The following is a 23,463-nucleotide window of genomic DNA, read 5'->3' as shown; positions in this document are numbered from 1 at the left end:
ATTTTTTTGTATTTTTAGTAGAGACAGGGTTTCACCTTGTTAGCCAGGATGGTCTCAATCTCCTGACCTCGTGATCCGCCCACCTCAGCCTCCCAAAGTGCTGGGATTACAGGTGTGAGCCACTGCGCCCGGCCTAATTTTTCTATTTCTAGTAGAGATGAGGTTTCACCATGTTGGCCAGGCTGGTCTCGAACTCCTGACCTCAGGTGATCCACCTGCCTTGACCTCTCAAAGTGCTGGGAATATAGTCGTGAGCCACTGCACCCAGCCACAGCAGCCTCTTTTTGACAGGGTCTCACTCTGTCACCAAGGCTGAAGTGCAGTGGCTCAATCACAGCTCACTGCAGCTTTGATCTCCTGGGCTCAATCAGTCCTCCCAAGTAGCTGGCTCTATAGGCACACGCCACTGCGCCCAGCTAATTTTTTTTTTTTTTTTTTTTGAGACAGAGTCTCGCTCTGTTGCCCAGGCTGGAGTGCAGTGGCGCAATCTCGGCTCACTGCAAGCTCCGCCTCCTGGGTTCACGCCATTCTCCTGCCTCAGCCTCCCCAGTTGCTGGGACTACAGGCGCCAGTCACCACGCCCGGCTAATTTTTTTGTATTTTTTTAGTAGATACCAGGTTTCACCGTGTTAGCCAGGATGGTCTCGATCTCCTGATCTCGTGATCCGCCTTCCTCGGCCTCCCAAAGTGCTAGGATTACAGGCATGAGCCACTGCTCCCGGCTATAGCGACCTCTTAACTGAGCTTTCTGATGTTGGTCTTCCTCGACTTTAGCTCATTTTCCACCTTTCTCTGAAATAATAATCATTTTAATAAAATGATGACAACTGGCCAGGCATGGTGGCTTACACCTGCAATCCCAGCAGTTTGGGAGGCCAAGGTGGGCGGATTGCTTGACCCCAGGAATTCGAGATCGGCCTGGGCAACATAGTGAGACCCTGTCTTTACAAAAAATACAAAATGTAGCCTGGCATGTTGGTGCACACCTGTAGTCCCAGCTACCTGGGATGCTGAGGTGGGAGGATCTCCTGAGCCCAGGAGGTGGAGGTTGCAGAAAGCCGAGATCTCACCACTGTCCTTCAGCCTGGGCAACAGAGTGAGACCCTGACTCAAAAAAATGACAGCTTTGCCACTCCTATACTCACCAACCTCCTCTTGTATGGGTGCTGCTGACTCTGCTCTTTGGTAGTGTCCCAACAGCCCTTTACTCTAGCCTTGCCCACCTTTCCAGGTTCCTGACCTACCCCTCCTAACAGCCACCCCCACTTCAGGCATATTCACCTCTCAACCATTCTCTGAACACAGCTTACCTTTTCAGGCCCAATTCCTTTGTACCAGCCATTTCTGTCAATCTGCCTGATATGATCATCCCTCTGCCCATTGCTTCATGGTTTTGTACCCCCATCAACTCAGTCCAGGCATCAGCTGGTAAAGCCTTCCCTGAATCTCCATGGCCGGGCGCGGTGGCTCACGCCTGTAATCCCAGCACTTTGGGAGGCCGAGACGGGCGGATCACGAGGTCAGGAGATCAAGACCATCCTGGCTAACATGGTGAAGCCCCGTCTCTACTAAAAATACAAAAAAAATTAGCCGGGCATGGTGGCGGGCGCCTGTAGTCCCAGCTACTCCGGAGGATGAGGCAGGAGAATGGCATGAACCTGGGAGGCAGAGGTTGCAGTGAGCCGAGGTCTCACCACTACACTCCAGCCTGGGTGACAGAGCGAGAGACTCTGTCTCAAAAAATAAAATTAAAAAATAAATAAATAAATAAATTTTAAAAGCCTCCCCTGAATCTCCCAGCTCTAGGTGCCCAGAGCACTTAGACAGGCTTCTCATTTCTCTGACAAGTCCCGTACAGGTTTATTTACTTCTCTGACTCTTCTACTGAGTGGTAAGCTCCTTGGGAGCAACAACTGAGTCCCATCAGCTCTGGATCCTCAAAACCTGGCATGCAGTGCCTATGCAAATGTTCTTTAAAATGTTCTTGGAGGGGCCAGGCACGGTGGCTCACGCTTGTAATCCCAGCACTTTGGGAGGCCGAGGTAGACAGATCACTTGAGGTCAGGAGTTCGAGCCCAGCCTGGCCAACATGGTGAAATCCTGTCTTTACTAAGAATACAAAAATTAGCCGGGCATGGTGGCGGGCACCTATAATCCCAGCTACTCTGGAGGCTGAGACAGGAGAATCACTTGAACCCGGGAGGCAGAGGTTGCAGTGAGCCGAGATCACGCCACTGCACTCCAGCCTGGGCGACAAGAGCGAGCCTCTGTCTCAAAAAAAAAAAAAAGTTATTGGAGGACTAGAGGTTTTTTCAAGCTCAAAATGGAGCCTAGCATCACATTTAAAGATGGAGAAACAAAGATCAGGGTGCTGGGGAGGAAGCTGACTTGGCTGGAGAAGATACACTGGAGTGCACATTGGGGTGGGCAGAGCAGGTGTGGATATTCACCCTGTGAAATGCAGGGACAGGTTCAGGGACTTGCCCAAGGTCATGTGGTGAGTAAGTGGCAAGGTTAAGATTCAAACCCAGTTCTCCTACCTTCCACCGTACAGTCTTCAGAACTTTTTAAAGGATAAGAACCAAATGAGAGGATGCACTTCTATAGTGCACACTATGTGCTGGGCACCACTGCAGTTTACAAATTTTAACTTATTTAATCCTTCTGATAATGCTATGTGGTAGGTACAACCTTTCACCCACATTTTATAGGTGAGGAAACTGAAGTACAGAGATGTTGAGTAACTTGTCCAAGGTCACAGATAAGAAATAGCAACTGGGCATGGTGGCTCATGCCTGTAATCCCAGCATTTTGGGAGGCTGGGGCGGGAGGATCACTTGAGACCAGGAATTCAAGACCAGCCTGGGCTACACAGTGAGACTCTGTGTATAGAAAAAAGAAAAATTAGCCAGATGTGGTGGCACACACCTGTAGTCCTAGCTACTCAGGAGGCTGAGGTGGGAGGATTGCTAGAGTCCAGGAGATGGAGGCTGCAGTGAGCCAAGATCACGTCACTGAATTCCAATCTGGGCAACAGAGTGAGACCTTGTCTCAAAAAAAAAAGAGAAATAGTCAGGATTTGAGTCCAGGCTAATCTGGCTCCAGAGGTCATGCTCATAAATCCAAGGCTATGTGGGCTCTCCATGCAAATTATTTAATATCAGAATTATGGTTATAATGTTTCCTTTCTCCCTCCTTGTTAAATAAAATCATAACACCTTTCCAGGGGATGAGCATCTTTCCAAAAAACTTATCATCCCTGCACTTGTCCTCCCCCAGACTCTTCCCACTGCTCTGCACACTTTTTGTGCTCTGCCCTGCACCCTCTGCCAGGATTCTCACCTGCCATTTTTTCCTCACAGAAGTGCATCAGCAGAGGGGAGCTCCAGGTGTCTCTGTCATATCAGCCTGTGGCACAGAGAATGACAGTGGTGGTCCTCAAAGCCAGACACTTGCCGAAGATGGATATCACCGGTCTCTCAGGTAGCAGCTATTTACTTCAACCTATTTCTTACTGTCTGAACCACCCCCGACTCCTTGCCTGTGGCCCAGATAGACCTCCGCACTTCAAGATCCTTGCCTCTCTCACTTTTAATCTGCTCCTCTTTCTGTAGACATTCTCTTCCCGATGAGTATCTACGTCCAATAGATTTCCCTGGCTAGGAAGATTCTTCAGTTGAACAAATGGGGTCTTTACATTTGGCAAGGTATCCTAAATAATATTCATGCCAGGTGCTAAGAGAGACTTCTCAAAAAGGCTGCAGGCATTTGTCTCTGTGCCCTTTAATATACTTCTTGGTATCATGGGATTTCTTCAGACCTAACCTGAGAAAGTTGTTCTGTTCTATTCCTGCTTGGTTTCCTTGGCCCCTCATCCAGGCAGGCAGACTCACATATAGTCAGTGTGTGTTTATTGTGCAATCACTAAAGAACACATGGGATGGCCATCAAAGATACGAACAACAGAGCCCCCCCTTTCCCAACATGAAATTACCATTACATAGGAGAGGACTGTGTCATAGGTCTGTCTCCCTTTTTCTTATCTCTTTGGGGGCCTCAGATCCTTATGTCAAGGTGAACGTCTACTACGGCAGAAAGCGCATTGCCAAGAAGAAAACCCATGTGAAGAAGTGCACTTTGAACCCCATCTTCAACGAATCTTTCATCTACGACATCCCCACTGACCTCCTGCCTGATATCAGCATCGAGTTCCTCGTTATCGACTTCGATCGCACCACCAAGAATGAGGTGGTGGGGAGGCTGATCCTGGGGGCACACAGTGTCACAGCCAGTGGTGCTGAACACTGGAGAGAGGTCTGCGAGAGCCCCCGCAAGCCTGTGGCCAAGTGGCACAGTCTGAGCGAGTACTAATCCTGTTCTTCTCTCCTCTAATCCCCGGGGGCCAAGCTGGGGAGGGATGTGGAGGGGAAAAAGATGACAGAGAAGTGGACTCAAAACCTCATTTTAGTTGTAGAAGAAAATTTCTTACAAAACAAATTCCACAAAGAACACCCTATATGACCACAGCTGCAGATCAGTTCTTAGCAATGATTTTTTTTTTCTGCTTTGCAAGGCGCTAGAATCTTTTATTTTACTTTATTTTTTTTGAGGCGGAGTTTCGCTCTTGTTGCCCGGGCTGGAGTGCAATGGTGAGATCTCAACTCACTGCAACCTCTGCCCTCCAGGTTCAAGCGATTCTCCTCCCTCAGCCTCCCAAGTAGCTGGGATTACAGGCACCCACCACCATGCCCGGCTAATTTTTTGTATTTTCAGTAGAGATGGGTTTCACCATGTTGGCCAGGCTGGTCTCGAATTCCAGACCTCAGGTGATCCACCCGCCTTGGCCTCCCAAAGTGCTGGGATTACAGGTGCGAGCCACCGTGCCCGGCCTCTGGTTTTTTTTTTTTTTTTTTTTTAATGGGGGACAAAAGAGAGGGAAAGACCCCTATAAATCTATATATAACAATGTAACCATATACTTGCATGTCTAATACAAACTGAAGAAATTAGCCTAACTGCCAATATCAAGTTGCAGATTTTAATCCATGGAAATTGTGTTTTGTGCTGAATCGTATTTGCTGATTACCTGAAATTGGCTTCTTTTTATTGGGCTTCTCTGGAGAATTTCTCCCACTCCCCACCTCTGCAGAAGAAAATTTTGCTCTTATAAAACCTCATGTTTTCATCATTCCCATCTTTTCTTTTTATTGCCTCTTATATCTCTGCTCTTTGACCTCAAGGTCTAGAGGTCTACAGTAAGCCAAGAAACAAAGGTGGGGTGGATGAGGCAAGGTTTGCAGGAGAAAGAGGAATTGAGAAATGGAGTATTTTTGCTATCAGCTCTTCTGCTATGAAGTAGTAAAGGGCAGTCTATAATTAACTGACAGACCTAACTGAAGCACAGAGAATACATCAGACTTATGCATCCAAGACATCAGAACTTGGATTTTATCAAACTTGATGACTTCTCTAAAAGGAGCTTTGGAAACTTCAAATTCAGCTATAGGATAGTACCAATGAACACATCCAGCTGATCCCAAAAGCTGTTTTCAGGTATAAGGACAAGGAGAGGAGACAAGTGATGACAGCCATTCCCCTTTGCAGCTATCTACTGTAGTGACAGCCATTTCTTGGTTGATGGGTTGGAAGTCATCAGAGGTTTGAAGAATTACACTGGCCTTTGTTTTTCTGGAAATGCCGACCATGGAGATGCTTTAGAGTCTTCTCAAATAGCTTAGATGTTGTAATGAGGTTAGCTTTGCTTCATAAAACAGGGGCCCTCAGAAGTTCTCCTTAAATTTTTCAATAAAAATTTAGCTCTTAAAAAAATAACAGTGTGACTGAGTGAATGAAGATAAGTTGGATTCTTTCAGAGCATTCTTTTCCTCAAAACGAGCTGCATAGTTCTTGGAATTTATGTCTTACCACATGGTGGAGGGATGGAGGAACTACAGGATGCAATTCTTCTTCTACCGATGGGCAATAGAGGTTGAGAGAGATTCACCATCTTTCTGGGATTAGAATTCAAGTCTCTTTACTCCTACAGCAGCTGTGTCTCCAACGTTGAGACTTTGCAGATGGCACAGACTCCATGGATAATAGGTAAACTTGGGGCCGGGCGCAGTGGCTCACACCTGTAATCCCAGTATTTTGGGAGGCCGAGGTGGAAATATCACTTGAGCCCAGGAGTTCAAGACCAGCCTGGGCTACATGATGAAACCCCATCTCTATCAAAAATACAAAAAATTAACTAGGTGTGGTGCTGCACGCCTGTGGTCCCAGCTATTCAGGAGGCTGAGGTGGGAGGATCATTTGAGCCCAGAGGTAGAGGCTGCAGTGAGCCATGATCATGCCACTGCACTCTGGGCTGGGTACAGAGTGAGATCCTGTCTCAAAAATTAATTAATTAATTAATTAAAATAAACTAGGTAAACTTGGATAGGCAGTAGATATTTTTGCCCACCTGAGGAGGAACTCAGTCAAGCTGTTGCTTAACAGCTTGATCCAGGGCGTGAAAGGTTAGTTGAGACTGAAGTGTTCACTTCCACACAAGAACATCACTTTTAACCTTGCTTTGGCAAAGGGAGTCGGAAAGCTGAGTCTATGGACGGGGGGGTGATCTTGCTTTCAGTGTTCCCTCCGCTTTTGTGGATTTAAAACCATTCTGCTCCCCCCAAACCTTTTGTTTGATTTCAGCCCATGTTCTTGACAATGCAGAGCAATTCTGAGCAGTCACAAAGCCTACTCTCTGTTCTTGTCCCTGCCAACCCCCACCCCCCATAATCTGACTCACAACTTCACCATCAGTTGGGGTCATACCACTAGTCTCTGTCCTATACCCCATGAAATGTAAATACTGTATCATAAGTAGAAGAAAATAATTTTTGTTTTCTAAAAATGCATTTTGAGATAGTTTAATGTAAATCTGACAGGAGCATTCTGAAGCCCCATTAGGAAAAAATTTAAATGGTTCCTCTTCATCGCCTTAATGTCTAAAGATCAGAAATCGCTGAGCAAACCCGCTTTTGTTTCCTTCCCAGAAACAATGCAAAACAACAGGTGGAGATAGTCTGGTCTTTGCCCTGCTGTGTGTGCCTCTGTAGCTCCTCCTGACAAACGTCTGGGAAAACAGCCTCACCCCACTCTCCTCTCTCTTCCCCATTTCCTTGTAGCTTTATTCCTTGCATTCTTTGGGTCTACTGAGCAGTGGGTGCTGAGGTGACAGGGGAGGAACCAGTTGTTCTGTAGCCTAGGAACTGCCTCAGTGTCTTTGCCAGAAAAAGGCAAAGAGGCGGACAGTGCAGGGCTCCTCCCTCCTACCTCAGGCCTGATCCATCGTGCCCTTGACTTTGCCGTCTCAAAGTTTCTTAGCTGACTTTGGCTTTCACATTTGTTCTTTCCAGAGCTAACTGATAAGAGTGGAGGAGGAATGCCTTCTCCTAAGAGTCAGTTGAAAGAAAGACAAGAGAGTCACATCTTAGCTTTTGCACAAGGCATTCGTGGTCAGAAATAGGTTAGGGAATGGTCACTTCTGATTTTCCAACAGTTGCTCCTTCTCTGAAGAGATCTTGATTCCTTTGGGAAGACAAGAATTTTTCTTAATAACAAAGGTCCCTTTATGAGTTATTCCTTCTTTCAGTTCATCTCACTGGAGCACAGCCAAGATGGACATGTTTATGGACAGTGCTCTAGATGTGAAAACAGATAGAACTGGTTTGTGGGACAGGGACAGCTTGCTCAGGAGAGGGAATAACGCAGGTCCCTTTTCTTGGAAGGCTTGTACTATGGCCATGACAGTGACATTGCCCTCACCATGATCCCTCTCCAAAGTGGTTGTCTTTCTTTACCTTATGTCTTCTCTTGTAAAAATGAAACTCAAAAATAAAATAAATGTGTCAAATTTTGAAAAAAAAAGAAAAACTGAAAAAGCTAACATGAATTGTGTGAAATTGCATAATGCTGTAATGCTAATCTACAATATGTAATGCTATCTTGTATGTTGAATTTGTTAATGCACCACACAAGTGCAAAATAAAGACTGATTCACATTAAATAGGCACAGTGATGTCAGCCTGATTCTCTGGAAAGCTGGAGGACTCTCAGTGAGGTTAACACTCAGACTCCAAAAGGATGTTCTAGGGTGTGTTTTCCAAACTGTGGTCCCCAGACCACTTGATTCAGAATCATCTGAGGCACTTGTTTAAAAATGCAGATTCCAGGCTCCCATCCTAGATACTCTCATTTGACAAGTGAGTTGGTTTGCTGCTTGCTGTAGTTAGGACTTCTGGTCTTTCTGTTTTCCTCTTGAAATGTAATTTCTGAGACCATCACCACCAGAGGGAGAGAAGATGGTTCGTAGTGCTGAGAATCAATCTGCCCCTTTAATTGGAAATATTTATCCCAAAAAGCAATCCTGAGACAGGCCAATTCTGTTCCCTCATTCATTCATTTACTTTTTTTTTTTTTTTTTTTTTTAGACAGTCTCACTCTGTTGCCCAGGCTGGAGTGCAGTGGCTCAATCTCAGCTCACTGTAACATCCGCCTCCTGGGTTCCAGCGATCTCAAGCAGCTGGGACTACAGGTGCGTGCCACCAAGTTTGGCTAATATTTGTATTTTTAGTAGAGATGGGGGTCTCACCATATTGGCCAGGCTGGCCTGAAACTCCCGGCCTCAAGTTATCCTTCTGCCTTAGCCTCCCAAAGTGCTGGGATTACAGGCGTGAGCCACTGCACCCAGCCTCAAGGCCTGTCAGGAGCTATGAAGGATCTCCCTAGACCTGAACATGGGAGGATGTGGGGCTGAGGCTTCTGTAGTCACTGTGCCCCAGAGAGGAGAGAGCCTGAGAATGGAGCCTGCACAGAAGTACAGCTAAAACAGGGGGAGAGAGAAATCAGACTCCATGACATCTTTGACCTCAGATGAAGCCGTGTCTTCAGACAGATCTGAGCCTTCTCAGTTCCAAGGCTTAATAAATTACCTTTTTCTTTTCTTTTTTTTTTTTTGAGACGGAGTCTGGCTTTGTCGCCGAGGCTGGAGTGCAGTGGCGCAATCTTGGCTCACTGCAAGCTCTGCCTCCCGGGTTCACCCCATTCTCCTGCCTCAGCCTCCTGAGTAGCTGGGACTACAGGCGCCGACCACTACGCCCGGCTAATGTTTTGTATTTTTAGTAGAGACGGGGTTTCACTGTGTTAGCCAAGATGGTCTTGATCTCCTGACCTTGTGATCCACCCACCTCGGCCTCCCAAAGTGCTGGGATTATAGGCGTGAGCCACTGCGCCCAGCCAAATTATCTTTTTCTTTATGCAGCTTGCACTGGGTTATGAAAGTTTAATTTCTGAGTGAAACATTAAATGGCAAAAGTTAATGTTTGATGTTTGGCTTGAATAATTTTCTTTCTTTCTTTCTTTCTTTCTTTCTTTTTTTTGAGACAGAGTCTTGCTCTGTTGCCCAGGCTGGAGTGCAGTGGCGTGATCTCGGCTCACCACAAACTCCACCTTCCAGGTTCAAGCGATTCTCCTGCATCAGCCTCCTGAGTAGCTGGGACTACAGGAGGGCGCCACTATGCCCGGCTAATTTTTGTATTTTTAGTAGAGACAGGATTTCAACATGTTGGTCAGGCTGGTCTCAAACTCCTGACTTCGTGATCCACCCACCTCAGCCTCCCAAAGTGTTGGGATTATAGGTGTGAGCCACCACACCCAGCCATAATTTTTTTTTCAACTTTCATTTTAGATTCAGGGGGGACACATGTGCAGGTTTTTGTTATCTGGCTTTATTGAGTGATGCTGGGATTTGGGATCCTAATGATCCTGTCACCTAGATACTTAGCATAGTACCCAGTTGTTCGTTCGTTTGTTTTAAAACAGTCACTCTATTGCCCAGGCTGGAATAGAGTGGTGCAATCATGGCTCACTACAGTCTCGACCTCCTGAGTTAAATTGATCCTCCTACCTCAGCCTCCCACATAACTGAGACTGGTGCACGCCACCATACCTGGCTAATTTTTTTTTTTTTCTTGAGACAGAGTCTCACTCTATCGCCCAGGCTGGAGTGCAGTGGCACGATCTCGGCTCACTATAAACTCTGCCTCCCAGGTTCAAGCAATTCTTGTGCCTCAACCTCCTGAGTAGCTTGGATTACAGGCACGCACCACCTTGCCCGGCTAATTTTTGTATTTTTAGTAGAGATGAGGGTCTCACCATATTGGCCAGGATGGTCTTGAACTCCTGACCTCAGGTGACACACCTGCCTCGGCCTCCCAAAGTGCTGAGATTACAGGCTTGAGCCACTGTGCCCGGCCACCTGGCTAATTTTTAAATTTTGTTTTGTAGAGATGTGGCCCTCACTATCTTGGGAAGGCTGGTCTTTTTTTTTTTTTTTTTTTTTTTTCCAGGAGACAGAGTTTTGCTCTGTTGCCCAGGCTGGAGTGCAGTGGCATGATCTTGGCTCACAGCAACCTCCGCCTCCTGGGTTCAAGTGATTCTTGTGCCTCAGCCTCCTGAGTAGCTGGGATTGCAGGCATGCATCACCACACCCCGCTAATTTTTTTTTTTTTTTTTTTTTTGAGATGGAGTTTCACAATTGTTTCCCAGGCTGGAGCGCAATGGCACAATCTCGGCTCACCGCAACCTCCGCCTCCAGGTTCAAGCAATTCTCCCTGCCTCAGCCTCCCAAGTAGCTGGGATTACAGGCCTGCACCACTACGCCCGGCTAATTTTTGTATTTTTAGTAGAGACGAGGTTTCTCCATGTTGGCCAGGCTGGTCTTGAACTTCTGACCTCAGGTGATCCACCCACCTTGGCCTCCCAAAGTATAGGCCGATAGTTTTTAAACCCTCCCCCTTCTGGTAGTCCCCAGTCTCTATTGTTGCCGTTTCTGTGTCCATAAGTACTCAATGTTTAGCTCCCTCTTACTAGTAAGAACATGCAGTACTTGGTTTTCTGTTCCTGTGCTTAGGATAATGGCCTCTCATTCATTTATTAGTCAACAAATATTTATTTATTGAGTGTCTACTATGTGCCAGGCACTACAGATACAATACATTGGTGAACAAGAGTGCTGTTCTTGTAGAGTGTAGCAGAGGACAATATTAATCAAATAATTACACTAATAAATATATGATTACAAATTAGGAAATGCTCTAAAAGAAAAGAAACACAGGCCGGGTGCGGCGGCTCATTCCTGTAATCCCAGGACTTTGGGAGGCCGAGGCGGGCAGATCACCTGAGGTTGGGAGTTCGAGACCAGCCTGACCAACATGGAGAAACCCTGTCTCTACTAGAAATACAAAATTAGCTGGGCGTGGTGGCGCATGCCTGTAATCCCAGCTACTTGGGAGGCTGAGGCAGGAGAATCGCTTGTACCTGGGAGGCAAAGGTTGCGGTGAGCCGAGATTGCGCCATTGCACTCCAGCCTGGGCAACAAGATCAAAACTCCATCTCAAAAGAAAGAAAGAAAGAAAAGAAACACAGGAAAATGCAACACTCTAGGGTAATATACTGGGGGTAATATGACCCTTGCAACTGCTCTTTGTGGATTTCTCTACATGCCTTAAAGTCTGGAGTGATTCACTTATCATATTTTCTGTTCTGTGTAATTTATCCTCCCTGTGAGAGGAAGAGAGAATGGAAGGAGAATCAATTCCTGCTCTTTAAAAGTTTCAGTGAAGGAACTACAAAATATTTTCAAATTATAAACTAACATAAGCACATTATAAGAAAACTGGAGCAGGGCGCAGTGGCTCACGCCTGTAATCCCAGCACTTCAGGAGTCCGAGGCAGGCGGATCACAAGGTCAGGAGATCGAGACTATCATGGCTAACATGGTGAAACACTGTCTCTACTAAAAATACAAAAAAATTAGCCAGGCATGGTGGCACGCACCTGTAGTTCCAGCTACTTGGGAGGCTGAGGCAGGAGAATCACTTGAACCCGGGAGGTGGAGGTTGCAGTGAACTGAGATTGTGCCACCACACTCCAGCCTGGGCAACAGAGCGAGACTCCATTTAAAAAAAAAAAAAAGAAAACTGGAACCAGACGCAGTAGCTCACAGCTGTCATCCCAGCACCTTGGGAGGCTGGGGCAGGAGGATTGCTTGAGCCCAGGAGTTCAAGACCAGCCTGGGCAACAGGGAGACCTTGTCTCTACAAAAAGTCAAAAACTTAGCTAGGCATGGTGGCGTGTACCTGAAGTTCTGGCTACTTGGGAGGCTGAGGTGGGACATCCCTTGAGCCCAAGAGTTCAAGCCTTCTGTAAGCCATCATAGTGCCACTGCACTCCAGCCTGGGTGACAGAGTAAGACCTTGTCTCAAGAAAAAAGAAAAAGAAAATTGGAAAATAGAGAAAAGAAACAGATAGTCAAGATTCCAAAATCTTAATAATTACTTTGTCTCTTTATTTTTTTATTTTTTATATTTATTTACTTATTTTTATAAATAGAGACAGGGTGTTGCTCTATTGACCATGGTCTCGAACTCCTGGCCTCAAGCTATCCTCCTGCCTCAGCCTCCCAAAATACTGGGATTACAGGCATGAGCCACCATGCCTGGGCCCATTTTGTCTTCTGAGCTTATCTCCTGTGCATATTTTTCTTGATACATCACTCAGAATCAATGTAGAAAATATGTAAAATAAAGTTCAAGTCATAGAAATAGGGGGAAATCCACTCAGAGGCAAGCACTGCTAATTTTGGCACATCTTCCAATTTGTTTTAACTTATGATTGCAATCATGGTATGTATATCATTTTGTATATTACTTTTTTCTAGATGACTGTCTTAAAAATAACAACATCATCATATCACAATGATGGTAAGATTATCTTGGCACTCAGCATACTTTTGGCTACAATTAACAGGAAACCCATTTCAAGTTGGCTTAAACATTAAGAAAATGCATCAGCTAAACTAACTGGAAGTCCAAAGGTGGGGTAGCCTTCCAAGTTGACTTCTGCAAAAGGTCACTAATACTGTCAAGGACTCAGATTCTTTCCGTGGGTCCCCCCTGACATTCAATGTCAGCTTCATCCTGTGGCTTTCATCTGATGAACCACTCCCAAGGTTTCTTGCTTTCTCATTCACCTCCAGGTGGAAAGAGGAGATGGCTCAGGACCTTTCCCAGAAAAATAAGAGAGCCTTATTCCCAGAATAAATTCTGAAAAGCCTCTAGCAATCCTCTCGTCTGTTTTTCCTGATCCAAAATGTAACATGGTCATTTCTGAACCAAACATTGACAAGGAGGATGGAATTTTCTTTAGATCACTTAGGACTGTCCTGGAGCTGGGCACGGGAAAAAGGTGAATTCTTGAATGAAATGTCAGTTTTTCTGGAAGGAGGAATAGATGCTGGGCGGGCAGCCAACCAAGAGCACTGCAGTAGTCCACCCTACCCTAATCCTGGGTTTTGTTTTCTGCAGTTTCACTTACCCACAGTACAACACAATAAAATACTCTATTTTGAGAGAGACCACAGTCATATAACTTTTATTACAGTGTATTTTTATAATTGTTCTATTTTATTAGATTGTTGATAATCTCTTACTGAATCTAATTTATAAATTTAACGTTATTATAGATACATGTGTATAGGAAAAAGTATACATAGGGTTCGATACTATCCATGATTTCAGGCATCCTCTGGGGATCTATGAATGTATCCCTTGTGGATAACCGGGAGCTACTGTGCCTTGTATGTTTGTTTGTTTTTTTGTTTTTGTTTTTGAGATGGAGTTTTGCTCTTGCTGCCCAGGCGGGTGTGCAATGGCGTGATCTCAGCTCACTCCCAGGTTTAAGCAATTCTCCTGCCTCAGCCTCCCGAGTAGCTGGGAATACAGGCATTGTACCACCACGCCCAGCTAATTTTGTATTTTTGGTAGAGAAGGGGTTTCACCAGGGTCAGGCTGGTCTCGAACTCCTGACCTCGTGATCCACCCACCTCGGCCTCCCAAAGTGCTGGGATTACAAGCGTGAGCCACCGCCCCCAGCCACTGTACTTTGTTTTCTATAGACCTCTCACTCCAAGGTGCTTTTTCATGTGATCTCCTTATAACAAACTCCCAGAAAAGAGTTGCCCACTATCAGCTGGGCACGGTGGCTCATGCCTGTAATCCCAGCACTTTGGAAGGCCGAGGCAGGTGGATCACGAGGTCAGGAGTTCGAGACCAGCCTGACCAACATGGTGAAACCCCGTCTCTACTAAAAATACAAAAATTAGCCGGGCGTGGTGGCACACCCTGTAATCCCAACTACTCAGGAGGCTGAGGCAGGAGAATCGCTTGAACCCAGGAGGCGGAGGTTGCAGTGAGCCAAGATCACAGCATTGCATTCCAGCCTGGGCGACAGAGTGAGACTCCGTCTCAAAAAAAAAAAAAAGGACTAGTGCCCACCTAGTAAGGGCCTCCAGTACTGCTCTCATCCATCCCCCATACCTTGTGGTCTGAAAAGGCAAACAGCCTGGGCTTTTCTTTGAATACTTCAAGAGCAATGTAAGTTTACACATAGGGCATCATTTTTCAGAAAGCTGAGAAAATATCGATTCTTAACTAGTATAACTTTTACGAGACGGTAAACTGGTGAACATCCCAATTGCCTAACACTGTCTATACTAGGGTCAATACCACCTTCTGGACACCTCTAAGAAATGCTCAAAACTCTGTTTGGCCTTCAGGAAAACAAAGTCCTAAAGGAAGTCCTAAGGCTCAACAGGCCCAGGATTAGATGCGCTAACAGAAAATTTTGAATAAAAGTATGGGAATTCATGAGCAAGTCTTGTGTCTAAGCCGGGGGAGCTGGTAGTTCACCTCAAATACTACTTTTTTTTTTTGAGACAGAGTCCTGCTCTGCCACCCAGGCTGGATTGCAATGGCCTGATCTCAGCTCACTGCAACTGCTGCCTTCCAGGTTCAAGCAATTCTCCTGTCTCAGCCTCCCGAGTAGCTGGGATTACAGGCATGTGCCACCACACCCGGCTAATTTTTGTATTTTTAGTAGAGGCGGGGTTCCACCGTGTTGGCCAGGCTAGTCTCGAACTCCTGACCTCAGGTGATCCGCCCACCTCAGCCTCCCAAAGTGTTGGGATTACAGGCATGAGCCACCATGCCCAGACAGTACATTAAATCTCAATCTAATTGAAAGCCTCTGACAGGGCCATAAGGAGAAAAACTCATTTTCTTTCTTCTTATTTACATTTTGAGACAGGGTCTTGCTCTGTTGCCCAGTCCGGAGTGCAGTGACATGGCTCACTGCAGCCTTCGCCTCCTGGGCTTGGTTAATCCTCACACCTCACCCTCCCAAGTAGCTGAGTAGCTGGCATCACAGGCATGCACCACCACGACACACGTGCTACCACACCTGGCTAACTTAAAAAAATTTTCTGTGGAGACAGGCTGGTTGGAACTCCTGTGCTCAAGCAATCCTCTTGCCTCGGCCTCCCAAAGTGCTGGGATTACAGGCGTGAGCCACCACGCCCAGCCTATGTAGCTATCTGTCTGTCTGTCTATCTATCTATCTATCTATTTATCAATCAATCATCTATCTATTGAGACAGGGTCTCACACTGTCACCCAGGCAGGTGTGCAGCGGCACAATCATAGCTCATTGCAGCATCCACCTTCTGGGCTCAAGCAATCCTTCCACCTCAGCCTCTCAAGTAGCTGGGACTACAGGCACACACCAGCACACCCAGCTAGTTTTTAAATTTTTGTAGAGATGGGGGTCTTGCTATGTTGCCTATGCTAGTCTTGAACTTCTGGCTTCAAGTGACCGTACCACTTCAGCATTCCAAAGTGCTGAGTTTACAGGCATGAGCCACCACACCCGGATGAAACTGGATATTTTCATGATTTACATTCACTCACATCAAATCAGCTTCTTCTCAGGCTTTTTTCCAAGTTAACATTTAGTTATTGTTTACCAAGCAGTTGAAATTGCTATGTGTCCCTTACTCCTTCTCATTCTCCCACCATTCAATCCAAATCTGTGTCAGATTTTGCACGTCAGAATTAGAGGTGCCCACTGAAAAGAACTGAGACTCTAAGAACTGTGAGCTTTTTTTTAAATTCACTGTTGAATTCCCAATGCCAACACATTGCTTGGCGTGCAGCGGGTACCCAAGAAAGGCAGGCAGGGAACAAAATATTGTCTGGGAAGCAGACTTAAAGCAAACATGAAAAGGCTGTCTCTTCTTCCTACTTATTCTGAGTTGGAGTTTCAAAAGAAGTTTGGTATAATGATCGGTTTTGGTTTTGTCTTTTTTGATGATGGTGGTAGGTGTGTGTTAGTTGCAACTAGACCCATGTATTTCTCTTCGGGAGTCTAAGGACATGAAAATAAGAGTGTCCAGAATGTTTTGGGTGGGAATGCACAATTTAATTCTCTGGCTGACTAGATTGATGTACATGCCTTCCTGGGCAGCAGAGATTTTATGTTGGATTGCAGTGTATTGAGCACTTGGACCCATCCTCATAAAAGCCATACATTTCTCTGCCTCTGCCCCCTCACCTGCACACTCCTCTGCCAGGAAACTAGGGAAAGCATTTTGTGGGAGATGTTTTGGAGCTAAAGTTTTTCTTCTGGCTCAGAGCAAACTGCAATAAACTCTGGCAATAACTAGCTCCAGGAAGGGCAGGAAATGACACATGTCCCCACTGCAGCAGTTTTTGTTCAAAAAACTGAGTGACTTCATGATATGATCACGTGTGCTGTGGAATGTATGCACTGAACCAAAAGCTGCTCATCATGAGTTTCTTTTTTAAGCAAACATTATTAGGTAAAGCTAAAACATTTCAGTAATTTTGTCTCAAGGCCAACTCATGGTTTTTTGTTTGTTTGTTTTTGAGATGGAGTCTCGCTCTGTCGTACAAGCTGGAGTGCTGTGGCGCAATCTTGGCTCGCTGCAACCTCCACCTCCCGGGTTCAAGTGATTCTCCTGCCTCAGCCTCCCGAGTAACTGGGATTACAGGCGCGTACCACCATGCCTGGCTCATTTTTGTTGTATTTTTAGTAGAGATGGGGTTTCACCTTGTTGGTCAGGCTGGTCTTGAATCCCTGACCTTGTGATCTGTCCACCTCGGCCTTCCAAATTGCTGGGATTACAGGCATGAGCCCTGTGCCTGGCATATGTTTAAAAGTTGATTGGACAGCTTTGTACAGTGACAGGATTATAGCCAATGAGGCATGATTATTGCTAATTGAAAACTTTTCCCAATACCCTGGCATTGGCAATTTTTGACAATCTCTATGGAGACTGAACTTAAAAAACAAAAGTTGATTGAAAAAAAAATTTTTTTTTTTTTTTTGAGATGGAGTCTTGCTGTCGCCCAGGCTGGAGGGCAGTGGCACGATCTTGGCTCACCGCAACCTCTGCCTCCCGGGTTCAAGTGATTCTCCTGCCTCAGCCTCCCAAGTAACTGGGATTACAGGTGCATGCCACCACACCCAGCTAATTTTGTATTTTTAGTAGAGACAGGGTTTCGCCATGTTGGCCAGGCTGGTCTTGAACTCCTGACCATAAGTGATCCATCTGCCTCAGCCTCCCAAAGTGATGGGATTACAGGCATGAGCCACCATGCCTGGCAAGATTTCAAATTTCTGTACGAGTTTGGAAAAGGCATAACACTACCAATGACTTATTAGGAGTCTACTAAATTTACTAATTCCTTCCTTTTTGAATTCCTATAACATTTCCAGTTTGAAGCATATGACTTATTACTTTAAGACTGACCTCTAGCTGTTTTATATATACAAATTTTATTTTATTTATTTTTTTGAGACGGAGTCTTGCTCTGTTGCCCAGGCTGGAGTGCAGTGGCATGATCTCAGCTCACAGCAAGCTCTGCCTCCCAGGTTCACGCCATTCTCCTGCCTCAGCCTCCCGAGTAGCTGGGACAGTACAGGCGCCCGCCACCGCGCCTGGCTAATTTTTTTGTATTTTTAGTAGAGATGGGTTTCACCATGTTAGTCAGGATGGTCTCGATCTCCTGACCTCGTGATCCACCTACCTCGGCCTCCCAAAGTGCTGGGATTACAGGCGTGAGCCACCGCACCTGGCTACATATATAAATTTTATCTAAGCTCCAGAGCAGGGATAATATATATATATTTTTGGTGTATATATATATATACAATATACATGTACAAAAAATATATATATATATACATTTTTTTTTTTTTTTAAATACAGAGTCTCACTATTGCCCAGGCTGGAGTGCAGTGACACGATCCTGGCTCACTGTAACCTCCGCCCCCTGGGTTCAAGTGATTCTTGTGCCTCAGCCTCCAGAGTAGCTGGGATTACAGGTGTGGGCCACCACGCCCAGCTAATTTTTTTTTTTTTTTTTTGTATTTCAGTAGAGATGGGGTCTCACCATGTTTCTCAGCCTGGTCTCGAATTCCTAAGCTCAGGCAAACTGCCTACCTCCACCTCCCAAAGTGCTAGGATTACAGGCATGAGCCACTATGCCAGCCCGTATTCTATATTCCTCTGAATCCTTCACAGCTCTTTAAAACAGTGCTTAATACATGGAAGAGGCTTATAAATACTTCACCTGAAATTCCATTACTTATTCTAACAGAGGTTACATTAGAAAATGGAATGCCATTAAGTATGAGTAATTTAATCAGAGGGGAACAATTTTTTTTTTTTTGAGATGGAGTCTTGCTCTGTTGCCCAGGCTGGAGTGCAATGGCGCAATCTCAGCTCACCACAACCTCTGCCTCCCGGGTTCAAGCAATTCCAATTCTCTGCCTCAGCCTCCCGAGTAGCTGGGATTACAGGCGCCCACCACCACGCCCGGCTAATTTTTGTATCTTTAGTAGAGACAGGGTTTCACCATCTTGGCCAGGCTGGTCTTGAACTCCTGACCTCGTGATCCACCTGTCTTGGCCTCTCAAAAGTGCTGGGATTACAGGCATGAGCCACTGTGCCCGACCAGGGGAATGATTTTTTAAATCAAGTGAAGAAAAAAAGAGAGACGGAAAGAAAAATGGAATGCCACTCCTCCAGTACCTGTTTCTAGTGGACACTGACAGTTACTGACCATTCAAAAATGTTAAATAGGCAGGGTGCAGTGCTCACACCTGCAATCCCAGCACTTTGGAGGCCAAGGCGGGCAGATCACTTGAGGCCAGGAGTTTGAGACCAGCCTGGCCAACATGGTGAAACCCTGTCTGTACTAAATATACAAAAAATTAGCCAGGCGTGGTAGCACATGCTTGTAATCCCAGCTACTTGGGAGGCTGAGGCACAAAGATCACTTGAACCCGGGAGGCGGAGGCTGCACTGAGCTGAGATGGTGTCCCTGCACTCCAGCCTGGGCGACAGAGTGAGACTGTTTAAAAAAAAAAAAAAAAACTTAAATAATAATGAGGACATAAAAATCCACTCCTGGGCCAGGTGAGGTGGCTCAAGCCTGTAATCCCAGCACTTTGGAAGGCTGAGGCAGGAGGATTGCTTGAGGCCAGGAGTTTGAGACCTGCCTCTACAAAATATGTAAAAATTTGGCACGGCATGGTGGCATGTGCCCGTAGTCCCAGCTACTGAAGAGGCTGAGGCAGGAGCATCTTTCACTTAAACCCAGGAGTTCAAGGTTACAGTGAGCCATGATCACACCACCGCACTCCAGCCTAGCAGATGGAGACTGTCTTTTTTAAACCAAAGACAGGCGAGATACAGTGACTCACACCTATAATCCCAGCACTTTGGGAGGCCGAGGTGGGTGGATCACTTGAGGTCAGGAGTTTGAGACCAGCCTGGCCAACATGGCAAAACCATCTCTAATAAAAATACAAAAATTACCTGGTCGTGGTAGTGCGCACCTGTAATCCCAGCTACTCAGGAGGCTGAGATGGGAGAATCACTTGAACCTGGGGGGCAGGGGCTGCAGTGAGCCCAGATCACACCACTGCACTCCAGCCTGAGTGATAGTGTAAGACTCTGTCTCAAAACAAAAAAATCCATTTGTTTAACGTTCAAATTAGGTCCTCTCTACCAACACTGGTGGCCATTTACAGTAATGGAGATTAAATGACCTTCAGGTAAAAAGTTATCATTCTTGGCTGGGTGCGGTGGCTCACGCCTGTAATCCCAGCACTTTGGGAGGCTGAGGCGGGCGGATCACAAGGTCAGGAGATCAACACCATCCTGGCTAACATGGTGAAACCCCATCTCTACTAAAAAATACAAAAAATTAGCCAGGTGTGGTGGCGGGCGCCTGTAGTCCCAGCTACTTGGGAGGCTGAGGCAGGAGAATGGCGTGAACCCAGGAGGCGGAGCTTGCCGTGAGCCGAAATCGCGCCACTGTACTCCAGCCTGGGCGACAGAGCGAGATTCTGTCTCAAAAAAAAAAAAAAAAAAAATCATTCTTTCACTTTTCATTTAGTGTATTTACTTATAACAACTTTAAGTAACCCTTGATCAGGTAGCAAATGTGCTGTCATTTTCCATATGTGTTTTTCCTGTCTCCTCCCAAGAGGTAATCTCTTCAAATGAAGGGGCATTCCATGGCATGCTCCCTAGCACTTGACATGGGTGTCTTGTTCATGGTGGGCACTCAAATTTTTTGAATTCATATTTTCCAGAATATCACATCTCATGGTTATGTTTTTCTGAAAACAACTCTTTTGCAATGATTCCAAAAACTCTACCCACTGATAGGGAAGCAAAGGAAAGCCCAAGTTGTTTAAAAGTTTTGTATTATGTCATACAAACTGTCTTCACATACAAGTGCATTAAAAAAATTTTCCCCGCCTCCTCCTCCCCAAACATCACAGTAGACCAATTCTTGCTAATATATGACAAAGTTAAAACATATGTCCCCTCTGAATTCTAAACAGCTAATTCTAGACACTAACATCTGGATCTTATAATTTACCGGTCTGGTATGGACATGAACAGTTCCAGTGCCTTTCAACTTATCCCTGAATTTTTCTCTTCTCAAAGTTCTAGGCAGTAATTTTAATGCCCTCAAATTAGATAAAGCTGATTACTTAGAGCTTATAAATTAGCTACACTTTATGACACTAAGAATAGAGCTATGACTTATGCATATCATACCTGTCAAACTACCTAGCACCACGAATAGAACTAATATTAATGGATGGACTAATACAAGGATCTAATATATGACAGTGATAGTCTTAAAAACACCGATTTGTTATTTTCCTTATATATAATCCAAATTCCTTTCTATCCTTCTGGCAATGTTTCTACTGCCTGACTACCTTAAATAATTATATAGTGTCAATTTCTTGCTTGGGCCAGGTGGTGGCTCATGCCTGTAATCCCAGCATATTGGGAGGATTGCTTGAGCCTAGGAGTTCGAGATCAGCCTGGGCAACACAGTGAAACCTCATCTCTATTTAAAAAAAAAAAAAAATATATATATATATATATATCTCTTAATGTTAATAACAATTCCCTAGGTCACTAGTAATAAGAAGCTATGGGCTTTAAACTTAAAAGGTGCTAAACCAGTTTAAATGTAAAACATTCTCATAATAGAATTGCACTGTATTTCTTTTCTACTTTGATGCTTTTCCAAAGTGCTATAGTTCCTGTGAGATTTGTGTCCTGCACAGAATCAAATGCTAGGTCTTTCACTTTTGGATGGCTGAGTACCATAAAACATGATTTATTTGGTAACAAAAATGTTTCCAGGAGTTTAAAAAGGGACCACTACTCAGAGCTAAAAAAGTTCTAACAGTCACTTTTTAAAAAAGCTAGTTTATCATTTGTTTATAAAGAAAAACACAACTCTGTCCTACTTCCTCTAATAAAAATGGAAAATATTAAGATGAGCTGTGTGCTTATAAAGAGGTGCTACACAAGTCATCTTACGTTTCTAGTCGACACAAACATTGCTTCAGTGACACTTAATATTCAATACATGATGCATTACTCTTAGCATTTTTGCATTTACTCTCCGCATATAACAAGGTCAGATATCAAAACAGTCCTGATCTTAGACAACTCACTACCAATATTTAAAGCTGTTTCCTCCTAGGACTACAGTTCCTAAACTATGCACAGGGAGCAAAGTGGTATTCCCTTAGGATAAACTTGGTCAAGGCTCAGATAACCCTGAGATGAACTTAGCAAAGTCCTTGTAAAGAAATCTTCAGATGGGAAACTCCACCTATGTGAATTTTAAAGCTTTAAGACTGACCCATTAAACAGAAATAGCAGATTTTCTCAGAGCACTGAGTCTAGTGATTGTCCATGTCAAGGAGGCACACACACAATTTTACCCACACCCCTGACGTCTCTTCTGTATGGAAAATGCAATCAGTGATGAAGGGCCGAAAAAACATCTTGCCAGCTGTAGCTCTTTTACAGAGCACAAAGTGGGAGGAAGCAATTAATATAAATGTGTTGGTGTGTGCATCTGTGGGGAAAAAATAAACCTGTACAAGGCAATGGCTGATCCAACTATGAATTTTGATTAAACACGTTTAGTAATACAGTTATGATTCCCAAAATGTCTACCTTTGAAGGTAAAAAAAAAAAGAAAACCCTGAAATGAAGAGCAAAATAAGGTTCCCAGGAGAAACCTTCATCACATTTTATATGCTTCTGGCTGTTCTCACTTATCCCGGTGAATTTGGGCCAAATGTGTACTTCTTAGAAAAGCGAAGCTTGTACTGAGAATACTGTTCTGAACCTACCTTTTTAAGTCCCTGCAAACACATAGCCCAACTTTCCCAAATCTCACCACTCCATAGTCTGCAACAGGTGTCAGCCTCACAGGTATCTGCTGAAATTTGGCACTGATCTCATTAGCCCCAATTTCCCTACATGATTTTTGTTCTGTCTCTAGGAAGCATAGTGTGAATAGAAGAGACTGAGGTCTTTCTCTGGGATAGTCCCAGGAAATTGAAATTGAAGGATAATGTGGAGTGCAGAGCCAAAAACTTCCCTTGTGAACTTAGTCAAACACACATGGTATACATATTCTCCTGGGTATAAACAAATTTACATTAATTAATAGCGCAACAGAACCCAAAACATTGGTAGAACAAATTCTAATGTGACAATTTAAAAGCAGACAGTGCTCCACTGGGTTAATAAGTCATACTTAACTAAGAGACAATACTTTAAATACCACATCATTAAAAACTCCTAGTAGGCATGTCCCTCTTATCAGTTAAGTGAAAGAGCAAGCACCATACTCAGTACTGCAGGTTACTGGACTGCTTTGATACAGCACTGCAGTTCACAGATAAACACTTCACATCTTCTCTTCAAGTTACTGAATCTTTCTTCTTCCGGAATGGTGATTTTAGCCTCTTCCATACACTGTTTTTGGGCTTAGATTTTTTCTCCATGGCCAGTACTGCCTCCTTTTCTTTCCTACGTATCTCCCGTACAAGGGCATGGAAAACATCATCAATATAGTAGCGGTATGCAGCAGATGTCTCAAAAAAGGGACAGCTGAATTCTCGGGCCAAGGCCAATCCTTCTTCCTTGGTGAC

The 23,463-nt window shown here is 44.8% G+C and overlaps 2 protein-coding genes and 1 pseudogene across 6 annotated transcripts in view; 2 read left to right on the top strand and 1 right to left on the bottom strand.

Moving 5' to 3' along the window:
* SYT11 (synaptotagmin 11) overlaps positions 1–8,059 on the top strand; it is a 24,703-nt gene extending 16,644 nt beyond the window's left edge. Inside the window, exons 3-4 of one of the 2 annotated variants that reach the window (XM_003821087.6) lie at positions 3,363–3,483; positions 4,061–8,059. In XM_003821087.6, the coding sequence (XP_003821135.3) occupies positions 3,363–3,483; positions 4,061–4,371 (432 nt within the window). In that variant the 3' untranslated portion in view covers positions 4,372–8,059. Of the gene's footprint in view, positions 1–3,362; positions 3,487–4,060 lie in introns of both variants that reach the window. The other variant, XM_008974592.5, reaches the window with a different exon arrangement.
* RIT1 (Ras like without CAAX 1) overlaps positions 4,896–23,463 on the bottom strand; it is a 29,366-nt gene continuing 10,798 nt past the window's right edge. For all 4 annotated transcript variants that reach the window (XM_055100493.2, XM_055100506.2, XM_055100497.2 and 1 more), the window contains exon 6: positions 4,896–23,463. In XM_055100493.2, the coding sequence (XP_054956468.1) occupies positions 23,233–23,463 (231 nt within the window). In that variant the 3' untranslated portion in view covers positions 4,896–23,232.
* Positions 17,134–17,239, top strand: LOC112438239 (U4 spliceosomal RNA; annotated as a pseudogene).

This window comes from Pan paniscus, chromosome 1, assembly GCF_029289425.2.
Source record: "Pan paniscus chromosome 1, NHGRI_mPanPan1-v2.0_pri, whole genome shotgun sequence".
In the NCBI taxonomy this organism is placed as follows: Eukaryota; Metazoa; Chordata; class Mammalia; order Primates; family Hominidae; genus Pan; species Pan paniscus.
The sequence above is the reverse complement of the archived record's forward strand: the minus strand, read 5'-3'. Positions and strand labels throughout refer to the sequence as shown.